At 45.3% G+C, this 13,896-nt stretch overlaps 1 protein-coding gene across 3 annotated transcripts in view; it reads left to right on the plus strand.

Moving 5' to 3' along the window:
- The window catches only part of PHRF1 (PHD and ring finger domains 1), a 119,180-nt gene that overhangs the window by 51,013 nt on the left and 54,271 nt on the right, over nucleotides 1-13,896 (plus strand). For all 3 annotated transcript variants that reach the window (XM_082270216.1, XM_082270218.1, XM_082270217.1), the window contains exon 6: nucleotides 2,818-2,936. In XM_082270216.1, the coding sequence (XP_082126342.1) occupies nucleotides 2,818-2,936 (119 nt within the window). The remainder of the gene's footprint in view (nucleotides 1-2,817; nucleotides 2,937-13,896) is intronic.

The following is a 13,896-nucleotide window of genomic DNA, read 5'->3' on the forward strand; positions in this document are numbered from 1 at the left end:
ATCAGGATATGGTTCCATTTTGACTGTCCACGCACTACCTTATGAATGTTATGGAAAGATGAAATTTAAGTAGATATAAAAGGCACCATTAAATACAGTTACCGCAGATAGTTCATGCAAAAAGCATTAAAGGTGTTGCATGGCCGCGCATTTGTCATTCAAAGTGCGACAGCGCTGAAAGCTGAAAATTGGCCTGGGCAAGAGGGGGGTTTAAGTGCCCAGTAGGCAAGTGGTTAATGCAGTTGTTGCAAATAAAAATATTTTTTTAAAAATATTGTAATCGCATGAAGTTTTGCTTCTGGTTTTTTGTCTTTTTTATTTTATTTTTTTTGATGAATAAATCAATATTAATTTTGGGGAGTTTCTGTTCAGCTCTGTGTCAAGTTGATTGTCTGAATTGCAGCTTTTGAAAAAATAAACACATTTATATTCACAGATTGCATTCTTTTTTATATATGGCCTTTTAAAGCAAGAACCCCCTTAAAGCGGTTATAAACCGCTGGTTACTTTTTTTTTTTTTTTTTGGACCTGCAAGATCATCGCATACTAGCACATTATGTGAAACTTACCTGAAAACGAAGCCCTCCAGCGATGTGATGTAGTCGCTGGGGGCAGCGTCCATTTTCTCCCGGTCTTCCTTCTGGGTCCTCAGACTCAGGCTGTGTGACAGTCCGGGGCCGTGATGACGACACTCATGCGTGGGGAGCTGTCATTACCGGCACAGGCATCAGAAGGATGGCACAGGTGGCTGTTCCTTCAGAACGCATATGCTGATGATGTCATCGGCTGCATACAGTGTAAATATGTAATGGTGGTCTGGTGCGTTAAAAAATACAAAAAACTGTCCTAATGTACAAACACAAAGTGCTGTGATGTGATTCAAACAAGGTGCCAAGGTGTACACAGTGCTAATATACAATATTATGGGTCCAAAAGTCCACAATGTTGATGGCAAATCTTCAAATAAATGTGAATAAACGTGATTCCAATTCAAAGGTGAAAGTCCATCTATCCACGTGGCTTGTGCATAAATCCCACCACCTCTCAAGTAGTTCCCTTGCCAGACGGATATAGTAAAGGTGCAAATTACTCCTCCTAAGTAACCTCCTACGCTGTGAAAGTGATTAGGTGCTCCACTTCACACTGGGTGAACACTCAATCAATCAAGCCTCTTGCCATATGTACAATAGTATTAGGCATGGACTCATCCCCTCAAGGCTATTCCTTCACCAGCATCAGCTGAAAACCTCAGAGTAGTTCAGTAGGAAATCTAGTTGCCTTCTCCACTCTCCTTATGGCAGCATCTCCAAGATATTAAAGGTATGTATAGTGAACCTGCGCTAGTTTGAATAAATCATGTAAAGCGTTAAACGCATCAATAGCAAATGACAAGATATTCCCCATAAAAAAATAAAGTGGCGAGCAATAGTGCATTACCTCACATATAACTTTATTAAAAAAGGGGGGAAGTGCACTTACATTTTCCAACTTAGAATATAGCAATCTGCAATAACTTGATAATAACCGCAGCCGCCTGCACCGCAGACGTGGTATGTGACGGCGCGGTGCCTCCTTGATGACGTGTTTCCTTCAAAAGCGCTTCGACTGAAACAGGAGGGTGCCGGCGCCGTCACTTCCGTCCCTTCCGTCCCATAAGTACACAATGAAGAGCCGACCCTTCCGGTGTCTTTCCGCAAAAAACAAGGATTTGTTCATTCAGCTGGCTTGCTGCGGAAAGACACCGGAAGGCGGCCATGGTTATTATCAAGTTATTGCGGATTGCTGTATTTTGAAGTTGGAAAATGTAAGTGCACTTCCCCCTTTTTTTTATTAAAGTTATATGTGAGGTAATGCACTATTGGTCGCCACTTTATTTTTTATGGGGAATATCTTGGAGATGCCGCCATAAAGAGAGTGGAGGAGGCAACTAGATTTCCTACTGAACTACTCTGAGGTTTTCAGCTGATGCTGGTAAAGGAATACCCTTGAGGGGATGAGTTCATGCCTAATACTATTGTACATCTGGTAAGAGGCTTGATTGAGTGTTCACCCAGTGTGAAATGGAGCACCTAATCACTTTCACAGAGTAGGAGGTTACTTAGGAGGAGTAATTTGCACCTTTACTATATCCGTCTGGTAAGGGAACTACTTGAGAGGTGGTGGGATTTATGCACAAGCCACGTGGATAGATGGACTTTCACCTTTGAATTGGAATCACGTTTATTCACATTTATTTGAAGATTTGCTATCAACATTGTGGACTTTGGAACCCATAATATTGTATATTAGCACTGTGTACACCTTGGCACCTTGTTTGAATCACATCACAGCACTTTGTGTTTTGTACATTAGGACAATTTTTTTTAGCGCACTAGACCACCATTGATTATTTATTTTTCCAATTGGTTTATTGGATCTTTTGGTAGCAGCTTTAATTTTAATCAGCGCACCTTTTCACTTAATTCATATCTACAGCGTACACATCTTCTAAGCGGTACACGTTTTGGAGATATTTACAGTACCTACAGTACCTATAGCCTTATTGTAGGCTTACCTATAGGTACAACTTATTCTTTAGGCTTTACTTTTTAACTGCCCAGGAAACTATATTGGCCAGAATGTGATGCGAACTGTTTCCTGTTAGAAAGTGCTAATATATATATATATATATATATATATATATATATATATATATATATATATATATATATATATATATATATATATATATATATATATATATATATATATATATTATAATGTGTGTATGTGTGCAAGCTATAGTATGTATTACCAAAATATTTTTCCCCTTGTTAGGTCCCCATACTAAACAAAAACCAGACAGAAGAGGTAGATGAGGATCCAACAAACTGTGAGGTTTGTGGGCGCAGTGACCGCGAAGACAGACTGCTACTTTGTGATGGCTGTGACGCTGGGTAAGCACTTTGGTGTCATCCTATTTTTCCATGGGCTGCTAAAGTATTTTAATTTTTAGTGGATTACAAATGTAGCCAGAACAGTAAAAGAGTGGAAGTTTCAAGTGTTGATTTGACATGCATTGGTGTATTTCTTTTTTAGTTACACTCCCTTTTTTAAAAGAAAACTCCAGCTAAACAATTAAAGAAGTGCATGTCGGGGCTAAATAAAAAAGTAAATCTCTAATACATGTTCCCTATTAACCACCTTGGTTCTCATACCTGTACAGCGCATTCGGAAAGTATGCACAGCACTTCACTTTCTCTGTCGCTCATTGACAGACGTAGTCTTCTTGATTCACAAGAACTGGGTTATGTTGTCTCCGCAGGAGCAGGACTAGGCAGAAAGAAAAAACGTTCTGGCTCCACCTTAGGGGCAGTCCCTGAGGGTATATCCTCCCTCTCTCTGCTACAAGGCATCAGTTTTTTTCTGTCTAGTCAGGAGTAAGGACCTAAGTTCCTTGCTGGGATCTTTTTGGTCCTGGCAAGATTTTTTCTTTAGAAAAAATATTTTTTAGGTAGTTTTCTCCAGTGTTTTTTCCTGTGAGATCTTCCAGCAAAAACGCCGGACTGGGCGACACTAGTGGTCACCCCAGCCAGCCTACGAGCGCGCACAGACCATTGCATTGCGCTTGGTCGGCCGCGACACATTCAAGTAAGTATGCGGGGCCGGGCGACGGGCTGGATGTTGAGATCCAGTGGTCACCCCGGTTTCTGCCTACGAGCGTGTGCAGACCAGAGCTCCGCGCTGGGTCGGCCGCGACGGAGTCCCATTGGAGGGACTGACCTTGCGAGTTAAAAGTCTCGCTTGGACGCCAGGAACCAGAGAGTCGAGGCGTCCGGAGTGGTCCACAACCCCCCACCCCGGTGGAGAGGGTATTGTGAAGAGAGGGTGCCTGTCGGTTTGGTATGGTGAGTAAACGTTCCCTTTTTTCCTCGTTATGAGGCAGTATGAATTATGGGCCCCTCCATACATGGTCAGTATATATCTGACACTAAAAGTCCCCCTTGTAAATACAGTATGTGTTTGGTGGGAAGTGGACTTGGTTTGAGAGCTAACACTCTACCCAGCAGACTGTAGTATTACAGCAGACATAGGAGGTATAATCCTACCTTAATTGTAGTGTACCTCCTGCAGATCGATAAACCGCCACTTAGCAGAGATGCAGGTGGATGTGCTGGGAAAAAACGATTTCGGCGGTCCGCCGCCATTTTGCCATAGACCGGGTGCATGTATGTCCTCAGGTCACGCCGGCCGCCATGTTTTTGGAGTCTATTGTCTCCTGTATGGGGGCGGCCATGTTTGAGCCCAGCTACCTCGTGGAGAGCTGGGAACGCCGGAAGGCGTAGACAGGGGGCAGAGCCACTTCCTTCTACCCGGGAAAACGAACACGGCTCTTTCCAGTCTGTAAAAGACAGACGCTGACTGCAGTTGGTTGGAAACTTCTCTGCATCGGGTGGTGAGCCTTGGGGGTCCCTCTCTCTCTCTCTGGGGATCGAGAAGCAGGTACTCTGAGGGGCGCTATTGCGCTAGGGGGAGACACATAAAAAAAAAAAAAAAAAAAGGTATTTTTTTGATTTAAAAAAAAAAAAAAAGTTTTTTGTTTTTTCTGGCAGAGGTGTCCTGAATTAACATGGACCCTGCCACTCATGTATCTCCACCGGATCCCCTCGAGGTGTCTGCAGGATCCTCCAGCACCCCACTGACGGTTGAATCATTGACAGCTATTATGGAAACTTTTGTGTCCCGGGTGGAAGTGGCTTGTCAGGGACAGGGCGCAAGAAAGCGACCCCCGCCTAACCCCTTATTATCTGAAACCTCGGATTCAGACTCTGAGCCTATTTCTGCAGTTGCAGGTACTTCATCTGGGATTGGTGTCTCGGGTACTGTCTCTTCAGACAGTGAGGAGGATGTTTCGGCATCAGCCATAGCCCGAGAGGAAGCGTTGGTAAACGCACTCATTGTATCTGTTCAAGAAACCTTAAGATTACAGGGTATTCCGTCGGAAATAGCTGAAACTGAAATCCCTTTTGGGACTAAAAAACGCATGAAAGTGGCGAAGGTTTTTCCATTGCCCAAATGTTTTGGCAATCCAATCAAAGAAGAATGGAGTCTGCCAAAACGCACCTCTGCTATTTCTAAACGCATTAACAGGCGTTATCCGTTTGAGGAAACCCTCATTAAGAAATGGACAGAACCACCTGTGGTGGATTCACCAATTGCTAGATTGAATAAAGCCACGGTTATTCCTTTAGAAGACGCCCCGTCTTTTAAAGATCCAGTGGATCGCAAGATAGAAGCTATGTCTCGCACCATGTTTTCCTTGATTGGATCAGCTTTCAGACCTATAATTGCTATTGGTCTGGTTTCGCAGACTGTAACTGAATGGACCAAGTGGTTGCGCCGGGACTTAGATGAGGTCCCTCAGGCGGTATCAGATTTGTTGGAACAAATGATACAGGGGTTACAGTTTGTGTGTGATGCGGCGTTAGACGCCACTCCATTATTGGCGCGAGCATCAGTTTCAGCAGTGGTTCTCAGGCGTACACTGTGGCTAAAAGGTTGGTTAGCCAACCAAGGTTCCAAAAAAGCATTGGCTAGTATCCCCTTTTTAGGAGAGCGCCTATTTGGAGCCAACTTAGATGAGATCATTAAGGATCTCACGGGTGGAAAGAGCACCTTTTTACCGCAAAATGTTAAGGGTAAAGGAACTCGTCAAAGACGAGGGCCTTCTTTCTCTGCTTTCTTCTTTTTCTCTGCTAGTAAAAGTTTTTTCGTCCCGCGGGTGAAAAAATTAAGTCTTCCAAAGCTCCTTCGGGAGGCTTCAGGGGACGTTGGTCGGGCAAGCAAAAGCCCGCCCCCTCCAGACCTGAAGATAAATCGTCCAAAGCCTGAAGGTGCGCCCCCACCCATAATTGGGGTGAGGGGGACGTCTTCGCCGGTTCCCGGATCCATGGCTTTCCAGAATCCCGGACAAGTGGGTTTGCGAAGTCATAAGGTCAGGGTACAAGATCGAGTTTCGATCCCTCCCACCGGCGCGATTCTTCCCTTCCAATATCCGACTATCCCCGGATCGTTTAGAAGATCTGCGGAGAGCAGTCACGGATTTACTACAACAAGGAGTGGTAGTCCACGTTCCTGGGACAGAACGTTTTCAAGGGTTTTATTTAAACCTATTTACAATACCCAGGAAAGAGGGCAAAGTGCGTCCAATTCTGGACTTAAGGGCACTCAATTCCTTTCTCAACATAAGGAAATTCAAGATGGAATCCATTCGCACAGTAGCAGCCTTCCTGCATCCAGGGGATGTCCTAGCGTCCATAGACATCAAGGACGCCTATCTTCATATTCCCATTTACGCAGGACATCAGCGGTTTCTACGCTTTTCCGTAGAAGAGAACCACTATCAGTTTGTGGCGTTACCTTTCGGTCTCGCCACGGCTCCTCGGGTCTTCACGAAGGTGTTGGCCCCAATGTTGGCACTACTGCGCCAAAGAGGCATATCGATTCTAGGTTACCTAGACGATCTCCTACTTCATGCAGAGTCTCCTCAGACCCTGCTACAAAACATAGAAATTACTATAATTTCTTTACAGGAATTCGGGTGGCTGGTGAACCAGCAAAAGTCATTTCTGGTTCCCACCCAGAGGCTCGAATATCTGGGTCTAATTCTAGACACAGTCAGGTCAAGAGTTTTCCTTCCGGTAGGGAAACTCCGGAAGAGTCAATCAGCAGTCCAGTTGTTACTATCCAACAGCTGGTCTTCTCTTCGAACTTGCATGAGGGTTCTGGGGTTGATGGTGGCTTCCTTCGAAGCAGTCCCATTTGCCCAGTCCCATACCCGAATTCTTCAGCAAGAGATTCTTCTCAGATGGAATCGGAATCCGGAATCCCTGGACAATCGGATCCGATTGAGCAAACAGACCAGAGAGTCTCTGGTCTGGTGGCTTCGGTCTCCGATGCTCAGCCAGGGAAAGTCATTTCTGCCAATATATTGGACGATAGTGACCACGGATGCCAGTCTATCCGGATGGGGAGGAATTCTCGGTCAGTTATCTGTCCAGGGACTTTGGTCCCTGGAAGAATCCAGGTTGCCGATAAATGTATTGGAACTGAGAGTGATCAGACTTTGTCTGATTCACTGGACCGAGCAGCTCCAGGGCAGCCCGGTTCGGATCCAGTCGGACAACGCCACGGCCGTGGCTTATGTCAATCACCAGGGGGGCACCAAGAGTGTCCGAGCGGACAAAGAAGTGGCTTGCATTCTTCGCTGGGCGGAACGATTTGTTCCAGCTATCTCTGCGGTGTTCATTCCGGGGGTGGAGAATTGGCAGGCAGATTATCTCAGCCGTCAGACTCTGGATCAGGGGGAATGGTCCCTCCATCCAGAAGTTTTCCACCAGTTGTGCCTACGGTGGGGCACCCCGGATGTGGATCTGTTGGCATCACGATTCAACAGGAAAGTACAGAGATTCGTGGCTCGCTCCCGCGATCCTCTAGCAGAGACCGCAGACGCACTGATCGCCCCGTGGGGGCAATACCAGCTAATGTATGCCTTCCCTCCTCTCGGGTTACTGCCAAGACTTCTTCGCAGGATAGAGGAGGAAGGAATTCCAGTAATCCTGGTAGCTCCGGACTGGCCTCGCCGAGCTTGGTACGCCGACGTGGTCAGACTGGTGGCGGACGTCCCGTGGAGACTTCCTCTCAGGGAGGACCTACTGTCTCAGGGACCGATCTTCCATCCTGCTTTACGATCGCTGGCTTTAACGGCCTGGCTATTGAGACCCAGGTGCTGAAGGACAAGGGATTGTCAGCTTCAGTTATTCCTACTCTAGTTAAAGCAAGGAAAGCGACTTCCAGAAAGATTTATCATCGTACATGGAATTCCTACATTGCATGGTGTGAACCTCTGGGGTTCCGTCCACGGTCTTATCCGGTTAGTCGAATATTAGCTTTTCTGCAACAAGGGGTTGAGCAGAAACTGGCCTTGAGCACTATCAAGGGTCAGGTCTCAGCATTAGCTATCTTCTTTCAGAAGCCTTTGGCTACTCATTCCTTGGTGCGGAATTTCATCCAGGGGGTGCGACATCTGGCTCCGCCAGTGCGTGCGCCGTTACCACCCTGGGATCTTAATTTAGTATTGTCGGTTCTTCAGAGACCTCCCTTTGAAGATATTAGGGAGATTCCTCTACCTACGTTGTCCCAGAAGGTGGCCTTCTTGGTGGCTATCACTTCTGCACGCAGGGTGTCAGAACTGGCCGCATTATCTTGTCGTTCCCCATATCTGGTGGTTCATAGAGATAAGGTGGTTCTTCGTCCGAATCCATCCTTTCTACCAAAAGTGGTTTCAGAATTTCATCTGAATGAAGAAATTGTATTACCTTCCCTGTGTCCTAAGCCCAGTCATCCTCGGGAGTTTGCTTTGCACTCCTTGGATGTGGTCCGGGCGATCAGGGTATACTTGAAAACGACAGACTCGTTTCGCAAGACGGATTCACTTTTTGTGATTCCGGATGGACCCAAAAAGGGGTTGCCTGCATCTGCCGCGACTATTTCCAAATGGATCAGACAGACGGTGGTACAGGCTTATTCTATTAAGGGTCGGGAGCCCCCGTTCCCTGTTAAGGCGCACTCCACTCGGGCACTTAGTGCGTCATGGGCCTTTCGCCATCAGGCGTCAGTGGTCCAGGTGTGCAAGGCTACCTGGTCGTCGGTGCATACCTTTACAAAACATTATAAAGTTGATGTAATGGCATCGTCTGATGCCTCGTTTGGCCGCAAGGTTTTGCAGGCCGCCATTTGAGGAGACCAGTGGTCTGCCTCGAGGGTTTTTTTCCGTTGGAAATTTTCATTTGAGTCTCATTCTTTGTTTATAATGAGCCTTTAAAACTTCGTTTGGCACCGGTTGGGCCTTCTAGATTGGATTTTGATTTCGGTCAATCCCACCCCTCATTTGTGGCACTGCTTCTGGATGTCCCAGTTCTTGTGAATCAAGAAGACTACGTCTGTCAATGAGCGACAGAGAAAATCGGATTTTTGTAAGATCTTACCGTAAAATCCTTTTCTCTTAAGCTCATTGACAGACGTAGTACCCGCCCCTCTATCATTGAGTTGGGTTGGGTTAAATTCTCTGTTGCTGCTTTGTGACAGAACTGATGCCTTGTAGCAGAGAGAGGGAGGATATACCCTCAGGGACTGCCCCTAAGGTGGAGCCAGAACGTTTTTTCTTTCTGCCTAGTCCTGCTCCTGCGGAGACAACATAACCCAGTTCTTGTGAATCAAGAAGACTACGTCTGTCAATGAGCTTAAGAGAAAAGGATTTTACGGTAAGATCTTACAAAAATCCGATTTTTTCCACATTTTGTTATGTTACAAACTTAATCTAAAATGGATTAAATTCATTATTTTCCTCAAAATTCTACAAACAATACCCCATAATGACAATGTGAAAGAAATGTGTTTGAAATCTTTGCAAACTTTTTTAAAAATATAAAAAAATCGCATGTACATAAGTATTTACATGCTTTGCTCAATACTTTGTTGAAGCACCTTTGGCAACCATTACAGCCTCAAATTGTTCAAGTATGATGCTACAGACTTGGCACACCTATTTTTTTTTGCAGTTTCTCCCATTCTTCTTTGCAGGACCTCTCAAGTGTGCCGTCAGGTTGTTTGGGGAGTGCCAGTGCACAGCCATCTTCAATCTCTCCAGAGATGTTCCATTGGGTTTAAGTCTGGGCTCTGGCTGGGCCACTCAAGAACATTCACAGAGTTGTCATGTAGCCACTCCTGTTATCTTAGCTGTGTGCTTAGGGTCGTTGTCCTGTTGGAAGATGAATCTTCGCCCCAGTCTGAGGTCCAAAGCGCTCAAGAACTATCAAGAATGTCTCTGTACATTGCTGCATTCAACTTTCGCTCAATCCTGACTGGTCTCCCAGTTCCTGCTGCTGAAAAATCCCTACAGCATGATGCTGCCACCACCATGCTTCACTGTAGGAATGGTATTGGCCAGGTGATGAGTGGTGCCTGATTTCCTCAAGACGTGACGCTTGCCATTCAGGCCAAAGAGTTCAGTCTTTCATCAGACCAGAGAATTTTGTTTCTCCTGGTCTGAGACTCTTTCAGGTGCCTTTTGGCAAACTCTAGGTGGGCTGTTGGGACTTTTACGGCGTAGTGGCTTCCGTCTGGCCACTCTACCATACAGGCCTGATTGGTGTGGTGCTGCAGACGTGGTGGTTGTTCTGGAGGGTTCTTCTCTCCGCAGAGAAACGCTGGAGCTCTGTCAGAGTGACCATCTGGATCTTGCTCACCTCCCTAAGGCCTTTCTCCCTCGATTGCTCAGTTTCGCCAGGTGGCCTGCTCTATGAAGAGTCCTGGTGGTTCCAAACTTCTTCCATTTATAGGTGATGTGGAGGCCACTGTGTTCATTGGGACCTTCAATGCTGCAGAAGTTTTTCTGTACCCTTCCCCAGATCTGCACCTCCATACAATCCTGTATCGGAGATCTACAGACAATTCCTTGGACTTCATGACTTGTTTGTGCTCTAACATGCACTATTAACTGTAGGACCTTATATAGGCAGGTGTGTGCCTTTCCAAATCATGTCCAATCAACTGAATTTACCAGAGGTGGACTCTCAAGTTGTAGCAACATCTCAAGGATGATCCGTGAAAACAGGATGCATCGGAGCTCAATTTTGAGTGTCATGGCAAAGGCTGTGAATACTTATGTAGATGTGATTGTTTTGTTTTTTATTTTTAATAAATTTGCAAAGATTTCAAACAAACTTTTCACGTTGTCATTATGGGGTATGGTTTGTAGAGTTTTGAGAAATATAATAAATTTAATCCATTTTAGAATAAGGCTGTAACATAACAAAAGGTGAAACAAGTGAAGTGCTGGGAGTACTTTCCAGATGAACTGTAAATCGTTTATAGACCAGAGTATGCTTTATTTTACCACTATAGACTTGTTCGTCATTTACAGTACACTTGGAGGCAGCTGTATGACAGTCTAATCTTGTACCATATCTAGTTAAGGCCCATACACACGTAGCGATTGTCGGCCGTAAATATTCGGCCGCCGTCCGATCGGCTGCTTTTCGGCTTGTTAAGCCCCGTACACACGTACGCATTTTCGGCCGAACAGAATCTGTCGTGCAGGCATTAAAATTTTTGTTGGCCAACACCAGAACGGCCAATTGTTCGCCAGTCAGTACAAGGAAAGTTAACCATCACATGACATCACTTCTGCAGTCGGCTGTTGGCCGACAAACTTCGTGTGCAGTCTTTTGCAGTTTTCAACAGACACGACAGCCCTGGACAAAAGACGGCCGATCGTTCGGCCGACGATCGGTACGTGTGTACGGGGCTTTAGTATGATGCTTCCAACAACCGACTGCGACTTTTCGGCCGAACAGAATCGGGTGTGCAGCCTTTAAAATTTTTGTTGCCCGTCACCAGAACAGCCGATTGTTCGCAAGTCAGTACAGAATTCGGCCGACAAACAGCAGATTAGCAAGACTGGGCATGCTCTGAGAAAAAAAAAGACACGGAAAGTTAACCATCACATGACATCACTTCTGCAGTCGGCTGTTGTTGGCCGACAAAATTCGTGTGCAGTCTTTAGCACTTTTCAGCCGACAGGACAGCACCGGACAAAAGACGGCCGATCATTCGGCCGACGTTCGGTACTTGTGTGCGGGGCTTTACTATATTATTGGTACACGTTTAAAACCGCATGCACAGGTCTCAATAAAACGAAAACTTTACTTTGCCCCCTTTGACTAAGCCAAATCCTCCTCTCATGTCTCACCTGCTTCCCCTCCCAAAGACACTGCAGCTCACAGTGTGGGCTTTCAGCATCAGAGGCAGCGCTGCCAATCCAGAAAGCAGTGAGCTAGGCTGGCCATACACGGGTTGCAGGAAAGAAATTCGCTTGATTACCCCATCAACACAGACAGTGCCGACGGGAATCCCTTCAACCGAGCCACTGTCTTCACCCGACAGGGGAAGCTGTCCCTGCTGGGAGAAGACAGTTGTTATACACTGCTATAGCCCCTAGCGATAACGCAAGAGAATCCGGCAGGCTGGTTGTACCTAAGTCGATCGATTGATCAACTTGGTACTTTTCAGTTTGCCCATTAACGCCGCCTGAGATTCGAACCGTGTATGGCCATCCCTAGGGCTGGACGTGGCCATGTTCTGCTTGATAGTGTTACATACATATAATGGGTTTATGTGAAATCTTCATTAACAGCTGTAAATAATGTAATTAGAAATATATTTCAGTTAAAAGGAAATGTATATTTAAAGTATTGAGTATAGGCTAAAGGCTTTCCAGTCAGTAGTGACCATGCTGATAGCCATGCCCACTACAACATTTTTTTTTATCCCACTTTAAGCTGGCACCTTGAAATGGATCTTGTGGATGGCCTGGTCTGCAGATATGTGCTATATCATTTTGCACAGTAATTATTACTTAATGCAAGATAGAGGGCTCCCAGTCACTTATAAGATTTGATCTTCTGCATTACCGGAGAGTACCACTGATTTTAGTTACCATCTGTCATTATTACATCCTAATGCTAAATGGTGTAAAATTTTCAGTTTTTTGCTGTATGTTTTATTGATTTTTTTTTTATTTTTTTATTGACACTATCTCTGTGGCAGCCCATTTAAAGCTGATTGTTATACAAGATTTTAATTTATAGTTTCTCTGCTCTGGGCTCCATCTGAAACTTGAGACTGGTGTTTTAGAGGTCTGTCTAATTTGTTGTTTTTTTTTTAAGGTTTCTTTTTAACTGCTATTATGCCTTTTCATCTATGTGTAAATTAATTAGTTAATGCAGTGTATTAATACATCGTTACACTATATTACACAATGACACTTGCACATTATCTGCAATGCGGTGCGATTCCTGTCCAAATCACTTGCGGTTCCAATGTGAACCGGGTCTAAAGGCATAAGAGATGTATGCCCTAGAAACTTCAACAAAGCTTTTCGGACTTGTCTCCTATACCTAAGTTACCTGGTTAACCACTGCAAGTCCAAACTGATGCACCGTTTCCAGTCCGGGCCATTTTTCCCTTTTCAGTGCTGTCACACTTTAAATGACAATTACCAAACACTGTACCCCAAGAAAATGAAAACCTATTATTATTATTATTATTTTTTTTTTTACACAAAGTTGTCAATTTGTAAGATATATTTCTAACACCTAGCATGTACATGGCAAAAGTTACACCCCAACAAAACATTCTGCTACTCCTGAGTATGGGGATACCACACGTTTGAGACTTTTTCACAGCCTGGCCACATGGGGCAGATGATCACGGGCAGATGATCATTGTAACAGATTATTGTACTGGGACAGATGCGGGACAGGTATTTTTACTGGGTTTAATGTGTTGGGGACACTGGCAGAGGGTGATCGGTGAGTAAAGAGCAGTAAAACAGCTCTATACTCACTGATCGCCGCCTATCAGCACTGATCCCATTCTTCTCCTCCTCACTATGTGAGGAGTAGCAGAACCGATCGCCGTGACATTTGATATCACATGACGGCTGTGATTGGACTTTATGTGATTGGACGGCTTGGCTGTTGGCATTCAACAGCCAAGCCGTCAAAGCAAGCGACTAAGGAGGGGTTCATCCTCACTCCTTCTCGGTGGCTCGGATCTTGACCTTCCAGAAGCCTCCCTTTGAAAATCTTCGGGAGATTCCCTTACTTACGCTGTCTCGTGCAGGGTGACGGAACTGGCGGCGTTATCCTGTTGTTCACCTTTGTGGTTCACAGTGATAAGGTGGTTCTTCGCCCCTGTACGTCGTTCCTCCCCAAAGGTTGTCTCTGATTTTCATTTGATTGAAGACATTGTGTTGCTTTCCCTGTGTCCCAGGCTGAAACATCCGAAGGAAAT

This window comes from Pelophylax lessonae, assembly GCF_965119305.1.
Source record: "Pelophylax lessonae genome assembly, chromosome: 10".
Lineage (NCBI taxonomy): Eukaryota > Metazoa > Chordata > Amphibia > Anura > Ranidae > Pelophylax > Pelophylax lessonae.